The sequence below is a fragment of the Phalacrocorax aristotelis genome, chromosome 1 (genome assembly GCF_949628215.1).
Source record: "Phalacrocorax aristotelis chromosome 1, bGulAri2.1, whole genome shotgun sequence".
NCBI lineage: Eukaryota > Metazoa > Chordata > Aves > Suliformes > Phalacrocoracidae > Phalacrocorax > Phalacrocorax aristotelis.
Window position 1 is genome coordinate 184,831,664 of NC_134276.1, and position 21,913 is coordinate 184,853,576.

The 21,913-nt window shown below is 41.8% G+C and overlaps 1 protein-coding gene across 1 annotated transcript in view; it reads right to left on the bottom strand.

Moving 5' to 3' along the window:
* Positions 1-18,233, bottom strand: part of ANO6 (anoctamin 6) — a 76,764-nt gene extending 58,531 nt beyond the window's left edge. Inside the window, exon 1 of the mRNA XM_075091896.1 lies at positions 18,128-18,233. Coding sequence (XP_074947997.1) covers positions 18,128-18,233 — 106 coding nt within the window. The remainder of the gene's footprint in view (positions 1-18,127) is intronic.
* Positions 18,234-21,913: the final 3,680 nt, after the last annotated feature.

A 21,913-nucleotide genomic window follows, 5' to 3' on the forward strand; every position in this document is an offset into this window, starting at 1 on the left:
CCCTGGGCGTCACCAGGGACCAGGCTGGATGTAGGCCCTGTGGTACCTTCAGCAATGTAATTAGTCAGCAGAACACAATGGTTTTGCTGTCTTAACTGCTCTATCAATCAAAAAGAAAAACCTCTTTCTCAGAAATCCTTTGAAATAAAAATTCAAAACATGATTCAAAACTGTATACAGGTTACTGCTTATTATGACCTGTAAATTTAATCACTAACTTAAATGATTCCACTTTGATTGATACTGATCTACCCGGTAGAATCTGGTTTTCAGGGCTCTTAAAAAACCTGGAAATTTATACCAAGGGAGCAGATCACTAAGACTCCAAACTCAAGCTCATAAGCACTGAACTAGTGCTGGTTCAAGACTGCCTGTTATCACTGACGCTTATTTTAAAGAAGATGAAGGAAGGGATTGGATCCTGGTCTTCCCATTTCAGAAGTGCTCCTTACTACATCAAAGGTAAAAGGTATACAGAAATACCATTTCATCTAGAGCAGGAGATGCTGGTGGATTTTAAAGCAAAGGAAGTAATTTTTCATTATAAAGTCCAATTTGTTATTCTTTTTCCTTCAGGTCGCCACCTCCTTTTGTATATGAGATGGGGTTGCAATGAGGATGAGTCCAGGTTTGGTTAAAAAGGAGGATTTGTCCCTCTAGACCTTTAACTTGTTTTTGCAAAAGATGGATAGGCTATAGAGACTGCGGGAAGACTGAAAGGAAGAAAGATTTTCTGATTGTCAAAGAATTTGTGTTCAGCCTTGGAGAAGTGGCGTAAGCCCCAGCTTCAGCACCTAATACACATGGTGCTGAGAAAGCTGCTTGAACAAAGTGTTGCCCAGATTTCCACAGCAGAGATTTCAAGCTAACTGCCCAGGCTGTTACAGCTGGGAAGCTCAGCACTTTTACAGAAGAGCTGGGGATTTGTCATTAAGTTAGCTGGAGAAGTGGACTACTTGGAATAGGAAGATTGGGAACTGCCCTTACTGCTGAAAAAATCAGTTCCAAAGCATTTGTGACTGCTGAGTATTTTTTTGACAACTTTGTATGAAACACAGAGAGTTTATCAGCAATAAATCCAGAATGGTGTTAATACCTGATTGTACAAAAGTGCTCAAAAATCAATTATTTTTGTGTAGCCCTCCAGTAGACGTGTTCTAGGGAAGCCTGCCGGTGGCATGTGGGTGTCTCTGTTCAGCACCGTGTCTTTGCACAAGGCATTCAGAAGTGTTTTATATTCCCCACATCTTATCACTTCAGCAGCCTGCATTCCTCTCATGGGGGTCTGGATTCCTGAAACTCCAGCTCTCCCTAAAAAGGGAGTTAGGCCACCTGACACTTGCATCTCTGTTGGATATAGTGCTCAGATGTGGTAAAAGCACACAGAAACATAGAGGAGGAAAGGAATGAAAATGTATGCTGTGCAAGGCTTGGATAATTTCACTTGAACAAGGCTTGGAGCCATGCTCTTATTGAGGAAGATAAAAAGAATTCTGCAATTACTACCAGTTTACTGAATGAGGCAGTGGACTTAAGAGGAAAAAAAGAACAGTATGATCGTGTAATTAAAAGCTGGAACATGCATGCAAAGAAATGGCAGAAAAATTGAAGTTGCCTGGGCAACATTAATGCTGACATTGCCCAACTTCTAAGTGCTTGACTTCACAACCTTAATGTTAACATTTTTAGACATAATATATAACTAGCCACAGCCAATTAGGGATGCTATGGCTCCTGTTGGTAACTGGTAATATTTACATTTAAATATGGAGAACAATTACTGCTAGCTATACTGTATTACTTAATTATACAGTCAGTTTAGAAATGAAATTATATCTGAAGCTTTTGAGAGATTCCCTTGAGCAGAAGCAATGGAACAATTATTACTGCAATTTGGCATGAGGAAACTTTGCTTAAAGTCTACAGTTTCACCTAATCAGACAATTTGGTTAGTGGCCCATGTGTAGGAGCACTCTGTGCTGCTGCTGAGTAATTTCAAAATGCACTGTAAGAAAAAGTAATCGTAATAACTATGGACACTTTTCCATAGCAACTTGCATATAAAATCTATTAAGTTTTAAAAGTCAGTTCAGAATAATGTAATTAGTGTAAATTCTGTACCATGATAGAAGAAAAACCCCAAACCCTGTCTGTGTTTTAGCTTATTGCAATCATTGAATAAAAAGTTCTGGATTCTGCTGACAGTTCAATTAATCATGCCCACTAACTACAGCTGGGCAAGGTCTGACAGCTTCATGACAAACAGCTGTGGCTTTGAAGACACAGAGGTTTCTAAATTACTTTCTGGGAAAAGAGGAATTAAAAGAACGATGCATGTGTGCAAACAGCATTCTAGTAACGGTAATGTGGGCAGGCTGATAGAAAAGAAGAATGTGGTCTCCCTGCCTGGCATTGAAAGTCCACTACAAAACTAAAGAAAAATAAATAGATGCCTGTAAAACTACTTACTCAAGAAACTTACCCACAAACACATCTGGAAAATATGAAGGCAATAAAAACAAACTCCAGAGTGATCACAAACATTTTTCCCTGTACTTTGTGAACCTGGAAGTAGAAGGAGGTAAGATCTCAACAGTCATTTCAGTCCTCTTACACGACAAGGAAGGAAAAATGCAATTGGATTCCTTTGGAGAGAGAATGCCGTGCTGAATATCCTGGCTAGGTGACATGAATGCACAGATCAGGCATTGCACATTTACCACACCAAGGCTTGAGCTTAGGCAGAGTTTGTAATGCTACAAGCTTCCCAAGGTAATGCCACGCCGTCAGACCACACCTTTGGCTGCAATCACCCTCTTGTTGGGATGGGTGTTCCGTGATCTGGCTTGTGAGCCTGGCTGGTGGCTTGTCCTGTCTATCAGCTGTAAGAAGGAAACTCACAACTTGCCTGTGGTCATCCAGCGGCAGGCCTTAGCATCAGCTAGGTCCTGGATTCTGTCCTTGGACAGATTGCCTGCTCCCAGTCCTCAACTTTACGTTATAATGGAGTCTTTGGCCTATAGCTTGCCTTCTGTCCAAGTTCTTGCCTTGCCTTTTGACTGTAAGGCTGTTCACCAGTTTTGCACAGGATTTTTAAGAAACAGAGTGTGTCTGTAGCCAAAGAAGAGCAAGGGCACATAAGAACATGAGAATGTGCTTATGGATCATCTCAATGGTCCACCCAGCACAGCCTCCTGTCCCCAAGAGAGGCCAGTGGTGCTCTAGGCCAAAAACGCCATTCCATGTTCTGAAGTGTAAGATGAGGGCACAGAGGCAGTGAAGCTCCCATGGTATACATCAGACAGAAGCAGTATCTTTTTATTTTAGATCATCTCATGGCTTTTTAATTCACTAATTTCTCTCTATACCTTTTGAACCTGCAACTGCTGCTTACACTTCTTGGCACTGGTAAGAGTGAGGCCCAGTAAGTTTTGGTTCCCCTCCACTCCATGAGGTGGCACAGTAGAAATCTTCTCAGATATATTTTGTATTACTACACACTTGAGGCAGACACTGTAGATACCTGAGGAAGAGTATCAACAGTGCTGCCCATGGGATAATGAGAGCTTTTTGAGTGCTTGGTGTGCAAACATGTTAATAATATATCAGGTATCTAGATATTATGTCACCCTCAGATTTGTGCTTATCAGCAACACATGTAGAAGGGTCATTCCCTGGGTAATGTCACACTTCAGATTTCAGCACGGCCACCCACCACCACTGTGAATAGGTCTTTCAGAGCAGGAACACTGAAGGCAGCTTTAGACCCACCAAAGCACGATAGTGTGGTGTAAAGTGCCATTTCTAGATTTCTCTAACAATTGTGGCATCCTCCTATAAGATTAGCAATCCCAGAGTGAGTAAATTCAATCTAAGAACTTGTCAGGAAAGAACGCAGGTGAATTTTAAAGTACAGGTCTCCTTTCGATTGGCAGGTAGCATAAAAATGTGGAAAACAGGTATTTTGATAGCTTATCTCAGGAGGAACCAAAAATCAGTCAGGACTATACACTAATGACGCGATGAAAAAATGACTGCCTTTGAATTTTATATACCGTTCAGCTGTAACAAAACCAAGGAGCAAGAATAACACAGTAAAAGCCAAACATAAATTCTCTTGTTTTCCTCCTATCTCACCTATACTACAGTGTAATTCCATGAAACTCTTATAAAAAGCCCACAAAAGAGGAGATGCAAGCTTTGCTTTGGAAAGCAAGGAAAGACATTTTACTTTGGTGTCCCTAACAAGTCCTGCTAAACTGTTTTACAATGTTATGAACATACCAGATGGCGGTTACATCGGGCTTGCTCATTTCATACAACATTACAGAGCTTCATGAGAGTACAACCAGTGCTGAGACCCAGCCATACCCCTCTTTACAAGCTCATTTCCACTGAGATTCTAATCCATTTCTTCAAAACTGTGGAAGTAAGAGAGAAAATCAGTTTTCAGTTTAAAAAAAAACCAAGCAGCCTCTACAGAGTTGGTTTTCATTTAAGCTTAGGTAAGATTGCTTACACATCTCATTATAACGGTAGGGAAAAAGCAAGTGTGATGGGCTGTTAGGAGGCTAGTCATAATCCCTTGACATTGGCTATGCTGAGTTTTGGGTTATTTTTAAGGAGACCACAGTGGCTTTACTGCAGATTCTATTTTTTGCGTGGAGGGGAAGAAAAATGACCTTTCAAAATGTGTGAATCTAGCTCACAGACTGTAAGGCAAGAAGGTACCAATGAGGTCACCCAGTCTGATCCCTTTAACACAAGCCAGCAGATTTTACCTCCTATCTCTTGTGTCAACTCCAACTTCTGGCTGAAGGTGAAAAAATTTCTCAGCTCCAAAGGTTTTACTGAATTGCAGACTGATAGAATTATATCAAGTAGATCTCTTAAAACAGACAACAAATTAGGATCCAGTAAATCCATCAAGAAAATTTTCTCTTTACACTTTATCCTAAGTATGGATTTCACATATGGAACTTGACATATGGACATACTCATTTATAACTTACTGAAAACTACACAAGCTGTGAAACAAACGCTGCAAGCAAATGTATAGAAACAGAAGAATACAAAGACAAACCAATATCCACTTTCTCTAGGCTTCAGGAGTAGCAAACACCAAAAAGAGACAGCAAGGAGATGACAGTGTTAGCTGAGCCAGCCATTCTGTAATCCACACCGAGGGGACTGAGAGGGGGAGTCCCAGGCAGAGCATCTCTGGTGGCCTCACCTCTGAGCTCTCTGCAAGAGACACAACCTAGCTTTTAATGAAAACCAAAAATATCACACACTTGAGGAATATTTGAGGTGGGACAGCTGAACTCCAAGCCATATTTTTGTGCCTAGAATGAACAATGCAAAACATCTCTACTGATTTTAATAGCAATATACATTCTAAAAAGCAGGGATATACCTTTGAGACCAAAACCTTTAGCTGAGATTTGCCTTGCCTGACTTCTTACTGTCCCACGTCAAGGTGACATGTCAGATGAGGGTCCACAGATATGGAAAACCCCACATTTAGAAAAGTAATGGCACTTTCATTTCCCTTGCATTATGAAATGGATTAAACATGTTGAGTTAATAAAAGTAGAAAATTCTGCTCATACACTTGCAGAGACAAAGGGAAAAAGCACAGTGCTGATTCCCAGAATAATTCAATATTTCAACATCTCTGAAAGTAAACTTCGCTGACTAGACTGCAAGGAATTTTTAAAATATCAAATATACATTTTTTCACTTCTGTAGACTTCAGTTCCCTACACTACCACAGTTAGAAATCTGCCTGCTCATGTAAAAGAAAAACTTTGTAATCTTATTTATTATGTTTTTGACCTGCGTTCTACATAGACAAAACCTTAAATGCTGTAGGTACTTGCTGTATCCGTCCCCTGCTGCACATAGCAGTGATGGGATACGTTCATGCTGAACTCACACAGCTGGATTTCAATGGCCACCTTTCCTGTCACCACAGATTTTGGACTAGGTTAATATTTGTAAATTGGAGTAATCCTTGAAACATGAAATCACTGCATGAATCCTCTGGCCCTGTTTGCTACACAGTGGCACTTCGGCTGTCTGGTGCAGTCTGGACCCTGAGAGCACCTTATGTCACTTCTGAGTGGCATGAGTGACATGAGCCAGGTCTGCATGAGCCAGGCCTGCTCATATGGAGTCAAACTCAGCACTACAAAGGCCAAGAGAATCACTGACCCTAAAGGTAACAAAATACAATGGTGAAGAAAATAGTGAAAGGGATGAAAAAGAACTGCAAGACTTTTCCTGAAATGAAACAGGATTTCTCCAGAGCTTAGTTTTGTTTGCAAGGTGTTCCTGAGGAACATCTTGGTGAGGAGAGTGGTCACCGGGCTTGTTCAGTGAACTGTACGCAGTGAGAGATGCAGAAACTCCTCTGACAGACATATTTGGTCTTATCTTAGAGTGCAGGATAAACATCTATCCCCCAAACATTTAATTAAACTCAGAGAAAACAAACAAAAAAGAAAGACAAGGATACACCAGCCACAACTGATAAATGGAGTACCATTGTTCAGAGAGATATTTATCCTTCCACCATCAATAACTTTGGAAGATGAACCGCTGAAAAAACCCACTGAAAAAAACCCACTCTGAACAGCAATATAGAGTCTCTGGGGGCTGAGAGTGCAACATTTACACACTTAAATAACTTCATGGATGCTGACAGTTCCACTTCACTCAAAAGGATTGTTCTCGTGTTTGTGTCATCTTTGGCTTGTGATACGTCCCTACACAGACTGGTGCACAGAGGTGAGCAGCAGCCTGCTACCTCAGAAGTATATGCTGTTCTGTGAGGACTATAGGAGCAAACTGCAGTTAATGCTGCAAAAATCAAGATTCCTAACATCAGCTGAGAGGTGTATGTGAAATTTTGGCAGTGTAACAGCTACCAGAAGCACTACACTGCTTGGGTCCAAACATCATAAAATGCCATTGTTTATATGTGTTTTCTTTCCCTGAGAAATTTCAGATGAGTTGTTAGTGAGATCTAACTTAAATCAGCTCTGTTAAACCATAATATTGCTGGTATTTTAAGAGGTACAATGGATAAAACCAAGAAGCAGCGTAAGCTATTTATCATTTTTGTGCAAGCACTTCACCTTTCCTGCCTAAATCACATGCGTGCCCAGAACCTGGCCTAATAAACATGCCTGTCTCTGAAGGCTGATTTGCTGAAGGGCTGTGACCTAACCTTTTGGTGAGGACTGTAGAATTAGCCCTCTGGTCAAGAGTGTGATAAGCTGTTTTTTCACCTGCTCCAGTGCCGAAGCACATCATTGCACAAATGCACCTGGACTTCTGCCAGTCCCTGAGTGCCTTCTTGAACCTGAAGGTGTTCTCTTCATTGCTTAAAATAATGCAAGGTGGGGTTTTTTTCCTATCCCAGAGCAACTAACCCAAATCAGCTGTCCTTAGGCAGGAAATATAAAGAAGACAAGCTGCTTTTGCCATGAGATAGACTTGCCAAGATCAACCCCGAGCATACTGTCAAAACTATTGGCCAATAACATGGGGAACAAGTATACCTTGCCTTCAGTGTGTTTTATAGGAGGGCAGCCCATGCGAAGTGGTTGCCCCAAGCTACAAACACAGCTTTTTTAGCAGCCAAGCTGATCCCATGGTGCTCCTCACCAATGTCAAGCCTCCAGGCAGCTGTAGAGCCTTTTCATGGGAACTGAAATGATTAACCAAAATTGTAATTGCAAATTGCTATTTGGTTAGATTTCAATGCCTATGGATCAATGAGTTATCTAATTAGAAATCTTAAGTTTGAAATATGTTTATAAAATTATACCCATTGCTCTTAAATTTACATGTCTCCAGGGAGATACATTTGAATTTCTGTAATGCGTTTCTCAGAATGTTTGCTTTAAAGTATTTCCTACACTCAGCTGTTATACAGTGTGTTTACAGGAGGGTCCCAAAAAGATACTTTTAATTACTTTGAGTATGAAAATATTAAGTTTAAAGTCAAAACCTACAGGCATTTTTGAGCTACTTTGTGTGTGTAGATGCAAATGGTCGTGTAAGCATTCCCAGTGTTGAACCCAGAGTTTAGAAATAAATAGTATACTTTTGTTTCCTAATCAGAAAATACTCTGCAGTTTTAGCAATTGAAGGTCTCTTCAGATTTTTCTTCTAACAGCTGCACCTTAATAACCAACTTCTACCTAAAGCCACCTTCTTCTGTGCATAAGAGGCCTAAGAAAGAGCTTTACCATTCTTGTGAATACCAATATACTTAAAAAAAAAACACACCTGGAGCTCTATTTGGCAAGACTGCGTTGCCCCTGAAGCTTCTTCTCTCCTCACTTTATTATCAGCAAGGAACAAGTTAGAAAAAAAATAATTTAAAAAAAATTCAGCATTGACTCATTTATTCTCCAGGTCATATTAATTTTTTTTTTTTTTAATAATACATAACATGTTTAAGTCTTACCAAATATTGTAGGAGTTTTTGCTGGGCTGTTTGTCTTAAGCACAGCCATCAGTTTATAGATTAAACTGTCCTTTTGTGCAGATTCCTCCTCGTCTTTTATAGACAGCAGAATAATTAAATGAATTTAATTATTTTTCCTAGAGTAAATCAGTATATATGGAAATGATGAAAGATTTAATAAAGATATTTCCTCCATTAGGGACTAGTTCTGCATTCCCTACTATGAATAGCATTTATAAAAATAATGCTATTCCCACTCTAGTCGATGGGACTGCTCACAAGGGCTTATAAAGTGTGCATTGTTTGACCTCATCCTTGTTCATTAATGCCTACAAAAACTCCATTAGACTACTTAAGGAAAAACACATAGAAAGAGAACACTAATAATTTTAGTAATATTGCACAAAAACTAATAAAACTCTCTGGCAATGCTAGAGCCCTCTGGATCATCATCTCAGTCTTGTTTTGTTAAATGTTATTATCACTAACTGCAGTGTCAAACCTAAAGCAGTGGAAATTTTTTTGCAAATAATTAATGGTATAAATATAGTCTTTTATTCTTGCTGGATAAATTACCTATGAACACATTGTGATCTTACTGTAGATTAAAAATATGCATGAAAATGCCACAGATTAATTACTTCAATTCACTGCGCCCATGGTTATATTACCTTAGTTCCATGCCGTAGCTTATTTTCCTGATGAACTGCCTTGAAAGAATCCTTAAGCCACTGCTTATGAGTTCCTGACCAGATAAATAGGTGAATAGCTGCGCTGGACAGCTTTACCTTTATGAACACTGTCAGAGTTCTTCCTCTTTCCCTTTTACTTACTTTCTTTTTTAGTCTGCACCCAGGTCTCAAAGGATATTTTGCCTTTACTTCTATCCACCTCCTTACTCGTTCCATCTCTTTGACACATCTTATTTTACCAGACCCTTCAGTCAAGACCCTGGTCTGTGCTACAGGAGCCTCTTCACTGATCTAAGTTCTAGTCTTTGGTGCTTATCTCAGGCTCCATCCACTGACAGCAACAGACTCCAGTTTCTCCACAGGCAGGATGTGGCTCTTCAACTCCTCCACTGTGCCAGATCACAGCAGCATGTCCTTGGATTGCTAATATCAGTTCCCAGCAACTTCAGCAGGATTGCTACACCGACAACATTTTATAATCGGCTCTCATATTTTCCACCCTGATCTGCAATCCAGATGACATTTTCTCAGTTAAATATTCCTCCCACAAAGGAAGGAAAGAACACACAATCCTTCGCCCACAGAAAAGTCACTAATCTCATTCCCTTCTCCTGACCAAAACGCATTAGCCCTGGCAGCACCACAGCACAGGAGACTCAGTGTATCTGATCACAAGTGCTTCTTGTTCCCATTCTTCATTCCAAATTCTCTTCCCTACCCAGTGAAGATTCCTCATCTGACTGTAATGTCCCAAAGTAGTAAAGGTTGAGGGACCGGTCATGGCTCTCTGCTGCAGCAGTGGACCAAGATCTTCCTGTAGACACTCTGAAAGTCAGATTCCTTACCAAAAGATCCGCCAAAGCTTTCTAGGGTGTTTCTACCCACCGGACAGAAACACACCATGGACACTCAAGTTGTCAAGACATTTAGACTGCTGCAGCAACTGCTCTCAAACAGCACTTGAACAGAACAGAGGTGGTGGCTGTTTCCTACACAACGACACTGGCACAGCAGCTCATACTGATGACTGTACTGTAAGCAGTCTCCTATGCAAATATTTACTGTCCCATTATAAAGCACACCTAAAAAATGCCAGAGAACCTGACTAACCAGATTAATGGGGTCAGGGGAAATCCATCAACAAAGAACTGAAAGGAAAGGAAAACATAAAAGCAAAGCAAAATCTGCTATTGGTGGCAGTTCCTACAAAACTTTGCTTTTCAGTTATGTCTAAAGAATATTAATGATTAGTCGTTTAGTTGGAAATTATTTAATGTAAACACTCAAATGAAGGGTTCAATCATATTCAGCCTTTACACAATATTTTGAAACTAAGCTGCAATTTCTACCACATGAGGCATAAAATCAATTAAAGAATGTTAATGCTCCAGCAGACTTGTAACTACACTGCTTAAAGTTCAGTCACTTTGTGTTTTAATACATTTTTGTTAATTTTCCAGTCTGAATCTGGTATTCATTAAAGATGTTTAAATGTAGTCTCTTTCCAAAACCATTTGGTCTTTCTGGTTCTTCCTGCTAATGGGGTTTATGCCAGTCTGAACCTTACACTTTCACAAACATAACACATACATTGTATTAATGTGGCTATTTTCATTAGCGAAGCTATCTCAACTCTGCCTACTTTGCATTCAGTAACATTATGCCCTTCAACAGGTCAATTGCCGCAGAGGAGACGGACCATCTATATTGATAAGGTTTGGAACTGAAGGTTGGTGAAGGGGAAGCTGCTCTGACATGGATGCGGGATACGAATGTGAAAAAGGGATTACACTCCCATTCAGTGGTATCGTGCGATGGGAGACTATCTGCTGGGTGGCCTCATGCTAATGAAAGTGTAAATCTTTGCCATTCCCTACACTTTGCCACTCAGCAGCCCATCCCTGATAAATCACCAGCTGCGTTAGCTGAGTTAGCTTTGCATGAGCGGTGTATGAAATCATGCATATACAAATGTGGGGCCTGAGTGCAGCCCTTGACTTCCTTGGGGAAGGTACCCCATGTGAACATAAGGAGGTTGGGGAGTGACTCTGAATCCTGCAGAGGAATAGGTACTCTTCAAAGATTAAATCAAGCCATCTTGAGGTTGAGGACGTTTTTCTAATTAGCTCTAGCGATGCTTCAGGATCTCACTTCTGAAGTCCATGGGGGGAATTGTGCCTACCTGTCTACTGTTGTTAGCAAATGCTTGAGTTTAGGATAGGTGAGAACAACAGTTAGAGATAATTTCACTGAAGCAAGCAAAAATATATTTCAGATGCCTGTTTAATTCCTCAAGAAGCAATCAAGACACTCCTCCTGTCACAAAGCCTTCAGGGCTATGTGGGGTGTGGGAGTGAAGCATGATGGGTGGAGAAGACAAAGGATTCTGTAGTCAGATGTTTGCATTCTTAGACTGACTATCAAGCAAAATCTATCGTTCGATGACAATTGGCATGAATGCCAGTTTCCATTTCCCACAGAAGACACTGGCAGTAATAAGATAAAGGGTACAGTGGCCTTTACAGCCTTGCATTCCTACCACGCTGCCACTGATACACCGCAATGAAAAATAAGGCCAAAATGCCACGAAGACTTAAGCTGCAGCTGTAAGGCAGTTGTTGGGGGAATACTTCTTTTGGTAGCCAAGCCAATTTATGCTGGATTGACACGTTTGTGACGTTACGGCCTATGGCTTTCACTTCAACTTCCAGATTGATCAGACCTGAACCCTAACACAAGATGTTAACAGTGTCCAAGTGGGCTCTCATCGCGGCCAGTGCAGTAGATGAACACACACACTCTTCAGTGGCAAAACTGTTCTACCTACACTCACAGGGAGCCTGGATTTGAATAAAACCCCCTCAAAAAGTCACAAGCAATATTAGTCCCATGCCTTGGTGAAATTATTTTTTTTAATCTTATATTAAAAACATCAATCAGATATCAGTTTAATAGCATGTCTATTCTATAGAGCAATACTTCAGACTGTTAGAAAGGACCACGCCAGAGACATGCACAGAAGCAATAGTGACAGTCCAGCAAAAGCAAGCTGATTTTTTCTATTCATTAGGATACAGAGATGCATACTTGCATATTTCTGTCCTCACCCTTGTTTTCTGAGTATAAGAACAATGAACAACCCAAACCCATGGCACTGTTCCTCAGTGCCTTGCCTTGACATTCACACACCACTAAATACATTATCTTGTTAAACATGCACCTGCAACGGCTCCAGAAGCTTCAAGCCTGCAAAAGCTTTTTCAAAGATCTTCTCATGTCAAGCACAGGATATATGTGCGTTATTTATAAAGCACAGAAATGAGCAAGCCTTTTTCCTGACCTACCCTGGTTAATCCCAAACTTAGGTTAATGCTTTTTTATTTGACTTTTTTAGGGGGGTACAAGAATGTAGCATCTCAAACTAAAAAAAGACCCCAAAACAACAAACCCCAAACAAAAAAACAATAAAAGAAAAAAGTCCATTGTTCTTTATAAAGGATAAGCTGGAAGGCATTACAAAGACTAATTTATGACAGGTAATGGCTCTCGTACAAGAGTACCCTTGTGTTTGTTACTTTTTTTTTTTTACCACAGCAGACAACATCGGTGTTAGTATCAGTTCTCCCTTGGGGTTTGCCACATGTCTAGTGGCAAACTAGACCTCAGTTCCACAGCATGCAATCCATCACTTCCTAGGAAATGGCAGGTACCAAGAAATACTAGGATGAGGTGATTTAAATGATAACTACTTTGTTGAACTTACTGTGTGTACAGAAACAGATCTTATTCATAACCCATCTTTAACCACTTTTGAAAGATCCATTTGTATGAGGCACAGACTGAACAACATCTGCTATGGCATGCATAGATCACCCCTTCCATGTCTCTGGTCTCCTGAAATTCAGGCTTTCTATACCTGCGGTTTGCTATACTGCCTAAGCTGCAAATCAGCTGATACTAGGACATTTTTTTGTGAGTTTTTGATTGCATTACTTTCAATAACTGTAACAGTATGGAATTGCTGGAGTTCTGTACCATGTAACACAAACCTGGTTGTTTCCCATGCATCAATTTTAATAAGTTTTCTTTTTTACAAATGATAATGCTTGAAAAGTCAATTAAAAAAAATCTAAGATGTTGAGCATAATTATGTATAGGGTATTTTTCCTTTTGAAAGAACTTTTGGACTGTGTAAATAGAGGAAAAACTTTAAAGAATCACCTGTGATAAATATCTGACATAAAATTAATGACTTAACCAGGGAAAGAAACAAAACTATTACTGTTAAAGTAGAGCAAATGGCACATGTTGATACAATGGCAGATAACAAGTCCATCCTACAGAGTGCAGAATTATCTGTAAACCACACTCATATGTTCAGTACAGCTTAATCTAAAATACAGGCATGAAGAATACTTGCAAAGTACAGGAAGTTTCTAAGGGAGAACACAGAATTCTGTTAGAGTAGAAACACTTTAAAAAGAGAAAGATCTGATAAATTTCTGAAGTTTATCAGTTTCCTAAATTCCTGCCTGATTCTTGAAATACTCTGATCTCCTCCAGAGTTTATGAATTATAAATAGCTGCAAAACAGTAATTATATTGTAGTTAAATATTTATACTCTCACTATGTGTTTTTTAGTAGTTTTGTACAAAAATCATAAAATTAGAATGAAAAAGTGAGTGGTACCAGCAGTGTACTGTCAAATCCAACCGTATTCGGTGACAAGGCTGTTATCCCTGCGTGGCTTGGATTTGGTGAAAGTGAAGTGGGCAGAAAGTCAAAAATAAAATTACTGAAGTATGAAGACAGGAAGAAATGTAGGTAAACCTTCAGGGTTACAGATATAAGAGGAAGGACATGCAAGCATGAAAGATAGTTTAAATTTTGAGCAGTATTACAGGGCAGCATTTCCTGGACCTGTACAAGTCCCAGTTCACCATGAAGAACCTCTCGCTGCCTCGATAGCAAACCAGAATAAATGAGACACAGGTCTACATTCCTGCTTGTTCCTGTTCCTCGTCTCCTAGAAGCACATGTACAAGAACATTGTTGCAAACAGAGCACAGAACTGGGGAGCAGAAATTCTTGATTCTCAGCTCATCAGACATATCCATCCCAGAGTCTTCTTCAGGACAGTGGGTGACTTGAAATGCGCCCCAATAATTTTTAGGCTGATTACAAGACAGAGGAGAAAAGGAGAAGAAAACCAGGTGTGCTAAGAGTGGACCAGGACAGTCTTACACATTGCTGTAGGTAGACTGAAAAGCAAGATATTGTCCTTTCAGGAAATATATTTTTTTAAAGGATCTGCTTACAAAGCCTTGCATGTTATACAATTATCAGATCTGGTCCCTGCACCTGCTGCCATGTAGACCACTTTTAAATTTCCTACAGTGTGGGGATTACAGATAATAAACTGCAGGGCAAAGCCACATTTTTCAATCAAGAAATCTAACTGTTCAGACTTCCCATTGCCTTTAGAAGACTTCTATAGAAAATTGACCATTTCACAGCATCATGAAAGCAAACACTGAAGTAATTTGTAGAACACCATTGGTATACTGTACATTTATATTGGAGTGCAGTATATGATATTGGTAATATTTGTAGGGTCATAGGAGAAGCAGGTCAAGTTAATGAAGCTATGGAGTCAGAAAAAATAGAAGCTTTAGGCAGGCAATATGATAAAATTCAGTACATGCCATGAGGAAACAAGCAGGGAACAGTACAGTGAGCAAAAGTAAGGAGGTGAAGAATAGTTATGCCTGCTCTTCACTATTTGGATTACAACGTCACTTCTTAGGACAGGGTTCCAGTTGTACAGCGGGCTGCACAAAACTGGCTATTTTAGGCAGCAACTCCACAAATAATGTTGCTTGAGTGAGTCAGCACTGTTGTACATTTTTATTGTAGTTTAAAAACGTGCTGAACGACTGCATAGAATCCTTTTCAGAAAGAAGAGCTGGAACCCTCATCAGCACAGTATCTACATTGTGTGACAAGAAAAAGGTTAACATATGTACATCATTTCTTGGTCATCCATAAAGCATGGCTTGATGATTACTGCAGCAGTGTCAAAAGATGGGAAAATGTTGTACACTCAAGGCTCAAGGAACATCTAGGAGATGTATCTGAGCAAAACCAAGACAAGAGTGAGCAAGATGCTAACATACCCCATTGAAGGGAAAAGTATTTCATGCAGAATGGTTAGTCAGAGTGGATGTCTCTCGACATTGTCTGCAAAAGTTAATTTTTCTGGAAAGCATACTCAGATATTCTGTAAATCCCAAAGCACAAGCAAACTAATTTAGATATGGTATGAGGTTTGGCACCAGGGAAAGAAAAACTTTACAGTTTATGGAACTGTCTGACAGTTTCTAGGCAGAAAATAATGGGTTTGGAGAATTTTAAATACTGTGGCAACCGCAGGTCAATGTCCTTCCCATCATTTCTGCCTGGTAACAAGATACCTCAGAAACAAATTGATGCCACTAATGTAACAATCGTCTTGAAAACAGTCTGACTCAAAAAGTTGTCCATCTTGTTTAAGCACTGGGAAAAAAAAAGGGTTTCAACTTGTCAAAAAAGCCTAACCTTAGGACAAGACTTTCTTCCTTAAGCACAAGTCTGACCGAAACAACCCATTTCAAAGCTACGTATGGCCAGCAGCGTGTTTGTGGTACCTTCCTGTGGATTGGGACTCAGGAGTCCAGCTCTTTCTCTGGACTCCTGCCTAAGTCTGCTTCTGATGTGAGCGGTTTGCTAGTCATCAGCGTGGATAACCAAAAGCAACTGCATGCCAATTACGAGCCAGAGCGCTCCCTTTATGTGCCATGACTACAACTTCGATATGCCGTAATAATGCTTTCCTGATGAGTTATAAACACTTGGGATTGACCCTGAATAGAACTGGAATGAATTCAGAAATCCTACTTACTTGCTAAAGCAGAAATGGCTTTCTTGGGAAAAAAATGCAGATGCAAGTGGTACAATAAAACTGGAGGTAAATGGATGATTTACAAGTTTCTCAGACTAATAAAATAGCACTCATGTAATTATACCTAACGTAAAAACCTCAAGACTCTTACGCTTGTATTTTGCAAGGCAGAATAGCAAACGTGACAGCTGGGCACTGCGTAACAGGCTTTCCATAACAACTCATGAAATCATCACTGCTCAGTTTTTAGTCAATTTTGCCACATAGCATGTGTTTTTTCCAAAATGCTGTATCCTGCAAGCAGAACATGCAGCTTATGATTTGCTGGCTCTGGGAGCTGAACTAACCCCGAATTTGACAGAGTCATGGGTAGGAAACAATGTAGTTGTTCTCTGGGGTGAAGAATGGAAAGAAAAAGGCATGTGTTGATTAATACATTGCAGGGCTGATCCACCCTTTAATTTGGGGAGTGGTGTCAAATAATTCCTCTGCCTCACTTTGTACGGAAAACTGAATTTGTCTTTGGACTATTACTGTAAAGCAAGGGATACTCCCACAGCATCTGAAACAAAGGCTAGTAATGTTGGAGGAAAGACATTCCCTGATTTCCACAGACATTGGGTGAGGCTCAAACTTTATACACTTTTGGAGTGAGCTAGCTGAATAAATGAGGCAAACTTTATTGGCCATTATTAAGGATGAGATTTAGGCAACAAGAGTATCAGAGAGAGACAATGCCGCCAGAATTTTTTACAAATTCAGAAATTCAGTCCCAATATTAAAAAACAAAATCAAAATTCTGTACTTCTCAGTAAAAACATTCACAACCTTTTGAACGATAATGAGCAGGAACCCTTTTTATTTGGTAAACTTTATATGTACAAATCTATCTTCTACTTGCTTGTCTAATTGACATTAGCCTGCATTTCTTGTTTGTTAGATCCATTTTAATGAGTTAAGTAGAAATAAAAGACTTCAGAATATCTTGGGTACTGCAGCTGAAAACAGCTTGTGAACTGAAGTAAATCTGGGTCTCTGGTGAAATGAATAGACCCCTTCAGTCTCAACCAGCTGAGAACCAACCCCTTTTGGGCTGTTTTCTGGAATTACTTTAATAGAATTCATTCCCATGGTAAATAAAAATGTTATCGTCCTGGGCTGCATACACTGTCTTCGAATTTAAAACTCGCTGGTCATTTTACTGGCTGCATTTCTGGCAGACAGAATATGCATTTCTTCCTTCCAGCAAAATTAGTATCTTTCTATGCTTTGCCAATTTTCTCCCTTACTTTTTTTTTTTTTTTTTTTGGGGGTGGGGTAATTTTCCCTCTCCTTTCCTTAGCTGTCAAGTGAAGGCACGCAAGTCTGGCAGCAGAGGAGAGCGAGCAGCTGATGCCAGCCGTAAGGCTCAGCCCTGGGGGATGCAGCGTGCCCGGGGGGGTGCGGAGGCGATGGCATTCTTTGCATTTTCCAAGGGAGGAAGGCACCCTGGCACCGGCTGTGCCTGGGCTGGGGGATCACTGCGACACCAAAGGTCTCCGGCGTCGCACTTAGTGCAAAGCGCAGCTTCTGTGCCACCTCCCGCGTTTCCCTCCCAGGAGAGGGAAAGGAACAGGTAAAGTTTTTGGCGCTTCTCTGCAAAACTGGCCTGTGCTGATGCTACGAAAGCAGGAGCCCAGCAACGCCGCTTCACGAGGAAGCCCCACTTGGCACGAACCGCCAGCCCAGACCCCCTATTTTCCACGGGAAAAGCATCAGAAGTTGTAGCAGAAGGAGGTGAGCCGCGGTGCCAGCACCCTGCCTGCCAGCCCCCCCCCCCGGCCCTGCGACAACCGTGCCCGGGGCGCGGCGCCAGCAGGTGTCCGTCCGTCCCGTCCGTCCCGCCCCGACACCGGCCCCGCCAGCACCTTCTCCCGGCTGCAGCCCCCACGCTCGCCCCCCGCCGCGGCGCCTCCCCCGCTGTCCCGGGTGGGGGGCACACACAACCCTCCCCGCGCCAGCCCCCTACTCACCGGTCTCCCCATCACCATCATCATCATCATCTCCCTCCTCCTCTTCCTCCTCCTCCTCCTCCTCCCCCTCCAGATCCAGCAGCACATCTTGATTCTCCGCATTCATCTTCCCGAAGTTGCGGCCCCCCGCGCCCGCTCTCCCGCCGCCGGGGAGGTGAGGCCGCCCCGAGCCCTCCCTGTCCCGGAGGCGGGGCGGCGGCGGGGGGCGGCGGGGGGCGGCGGCGGCGGCGAGGGGCGGCGGGCGGGGGGCGGCGGCGGAGCCCCGGAGCCTCGGCTGCCGCTCCGAGCTCGTCCCGTGGCTCCCAGCCTTGCGCTGCTCCGGCCCGGGGGCGCTGGACTTGAGGCAAGGTGAGCTCTAGGGGGTTCAGGGCTAGGGCCAGCGTGTTTCCTCAGTCCTTTCGCCGCTGTCACCTGCTGGGTGCTGGAGCTGTCGGAAAAGGGGGGAAGGCGCTTAGGGGTCTTTGGGCAGAAAGGGGCAGAGACCGTTATCAAAATCGTGCCCTGTAAGCAGGCACATTAGGTACTTCACTAATAGCATCCTGAATGATAACAAGGGGGAGGCTGGAAAAACGTTATGTTATTCACGGTGCGTTTGGTTCTGTTTTTTGCAGTTGGCCATATCATAGAATTCATATACCTGCTCATATCACAAGCTGATCGAACACCATCTTAAAACGAAATAGGGAAAGATTTTTCTTAACAGGATCCAGGGTGAAGGTTTTACAAAGACTTCTCTGGGTTCATCCATATGTTTACCTTTTGAAAACTGAATCAGGAGCGAAACCCCTGGACCTTTTTGCAGTATGTCAAATTATGCACCCAGGCATTGAAGACCTCACCGTTGCTAAATACTTCTGAAAATGTGAAGCGCACATACATTAAGAAATCCCCAAACCAGTAAGTATTGGTAGGATTATTTGGAGAAGGTAGAAGTCAGAGGGGGAAGGCTCAGGGACTGAGTAAACAGTTCATCTTTGGAGCTCCATTGATGTGGATGTTTCAGAGGTGAGAGGCTGTCAAACCAGGAGAATCTTGCACCACAGGGAATGTAGAATTGTCACTATGCAGAAATGCTGAGGAGGCAGAAGTACCCGTAAAAAGGATTTGAGTGCTCAGCAATATAGCGGTCTACTCACATGTGTTGGTTCCAGAGGGAAAGTAAAGGGTTCCTCAAAAGGAAAGGCATCTGGAGGGATGCCCAGAGAGGAACTGGACTGAGCTTGAATAGTGGGAAGAAATGGAAGTAAGGCTGGAAAAATGGATTGAAGAAATGAAGGAGTCCTGTTTGGGGAAAGGAGAAAAGAGCAAGATAACTTTTTTTTTTGTCTTCTTGCATGAAGAAATAAATACTGTATAAATAATCCATTTTCAATCTCTAGTCTATTGCTGATAGCAAAATGGCCCACAGGACCCAGGACGTCTAAAGTGTACAAACAAGAATCTGGACGAAAAGCCATTTGTCAGATAAGCTTGTCACTTGCTTATATGGTTATCTGTTGTCAAGCAGCTGCGGGTTAGAGTCACAGCAGGGCCTGGCGTTACAGCAAGTCTAAATGCAAACACTTTCAGACAAAAACGTGTTGAGGAATTTAACTGGGAAGTTTTGGAGCAACTCTGCTTAGCAAAGACTCCCTCACATTAATAGCTTGAAGAGAGAAGTGGTCTGCAAGGGCATAAGTGAAATCATCAGAACAGAAATTACCTTTCTTGACCTTACTGATGCCAGCGCCGGTATCAGCAAAGGGGCGTTATCTGCACCACCTGACACTGAGCTTTTGTCCTCACTCTGTTAGATAAAGAAAGCCTCACAGAGCTGAACCAGAGAAGGAGGGCAATATGATGAGGGGTTACCCAGTAGCAGGTAATGATGTATAGTAAGACCTGTGTTTTCTTGTGCGCCCAGTTAGAAATCTGGTGTGCTGTCCTGTGGTCCTCTGACCATCTCAGCATGTGCCTTATCGTCAGGACCACTTGTCAGGTTTCTCACTTAGAGACGTAACAAGGGCAGAGGGAATTACACTGCTCTGTGCCAGGAGTGTTTACTCCAGGCTGGCTCAGCCACAGACAGCGCATGGTTCCGATGTGTCCAGCAGACAGTTGCAGTGACATCTTTATATGCCTGTATTGCGTAATATTCAGCTGCCCCCCCTTCTTTGCGGGTCCTCCCCAAAACATGGTCCCACTGGTGAGATCTTATTCCGTAAACGATGGGAGGATGGCAGGGATTGTGTAAGGCAAGGTACAGCTTGGCTTAGGACTGTAACGTGAGATTAGTGCACCCTCAGATACATACCAGGGACATCATTGTTACCTTGGTTACGTACTTCCCATTTTCACATATCATGAATGAAAATGTAATCAAAAAAGCTGCAAAGTGCAAAAACAAAATCTGTAGAAATGAGGAGCATTTTAAAACCAGGCTATACACAAAACGTGTTCTTTAAACTTGATCCTACTAAAAATACAGGTAGACGAACTACCTCTTCAGTCCTGCTCTTGCTGTAAGATTTCTCCCAGCAATTATAGAACATGAAGAATTTGTAAGCGTCATTCAGCCTTCAATACCTGAACGTTCAATTTCATAGATTACTTCAGAGCTGAGTTTTGCAGTTATCTGAAAGGCAATAGGAGTACTGCGTCTAAAACTCACATAAAATTTTTTGAAAACACATAGCTATTTGGTTTTTAACCTGATTAACCTGATGCAAATATTTCCATGTGTACTTTTGGTAACGCACCAAAGCTTCAGAAGCTCCGTTTTCTTACTCCTGAAAAACGGAGATTAAAAAAAATAGCAAATGAAGAGAAAAATGCAACAGCACCACCCTGCTGCCATCTCCTTGTCAGACAGATAATAACAAAAGATCTGCTCAAAGGATTGCAGTTGTGTTACCTCTAGCCGACAAATAAGAGTTTTTCAAAAGTAATCTGAAATTAAAAAGTTAGGCTAAAACAAATTCTTTATTCCGCCCCCCCCCCCCCAGTTCAAGCATGGCTGTTTTCAATTTTATTGAAGAAGAAATAAAAATGTTTTAACATTCCTGGTAGTGAGAAATGAGCAGAAGTCCACAGAGCCAGTGGAAAAATTGCTTCCATGAGTAAGGGTTTCATAGCAACCACAACAACATAGGTCAGGAAGAGACTGAAAGAGATTGTTCAGTCCAGTGGTGACAAAACTTTGGCGCAGGAACCAGGTGTCTAACTGACATGGATCTGGGCTGGCACCAGGGTCTCTGAATCACAGGGCCTTTGGCAATAAATCTGGCGCTGAGCACCAGAAATGTGCTGTCGACTGCTGGTCTGGTCCAGCACCCAGCAGTAAGACAGGGTTGAATGTATCCAGATATTGGTGACAAATATTTGCTGGTCACGTACTTCACAGTTTCTGGTGTCTTCACCATGAGGTGAACCTCCATGAGGTGTCCCGGTAAGCTCCTCGCAGGGTTTCACTCCTGCGGATACTCAGCCAAAATAATTTTGCAGCAATTGAAGCTGTTTTCTTCTTGTCCTTTTCCCAGCATCCATAGGAACAGCTGGTTGTTGTCCTCTTAATAATAGCATATTATATATAGAAAACTATCACCTTAATTGCTCTGAAGCTTTTCTCATCCAGACCAAACAAACCCAGGTCTTTCAGCCTTCCAGCATGTATCATTATCTGTGCTTTCCTCTGCTAAGATGTGAGTGTAAAAAACTCAGTGTGAGACTCTGTGGAAGGAGAAGGTGATATTATTTCACAAAATCTCTAAGTACATTGGCTTTACCCACCCACAGTTATTTTCTCAA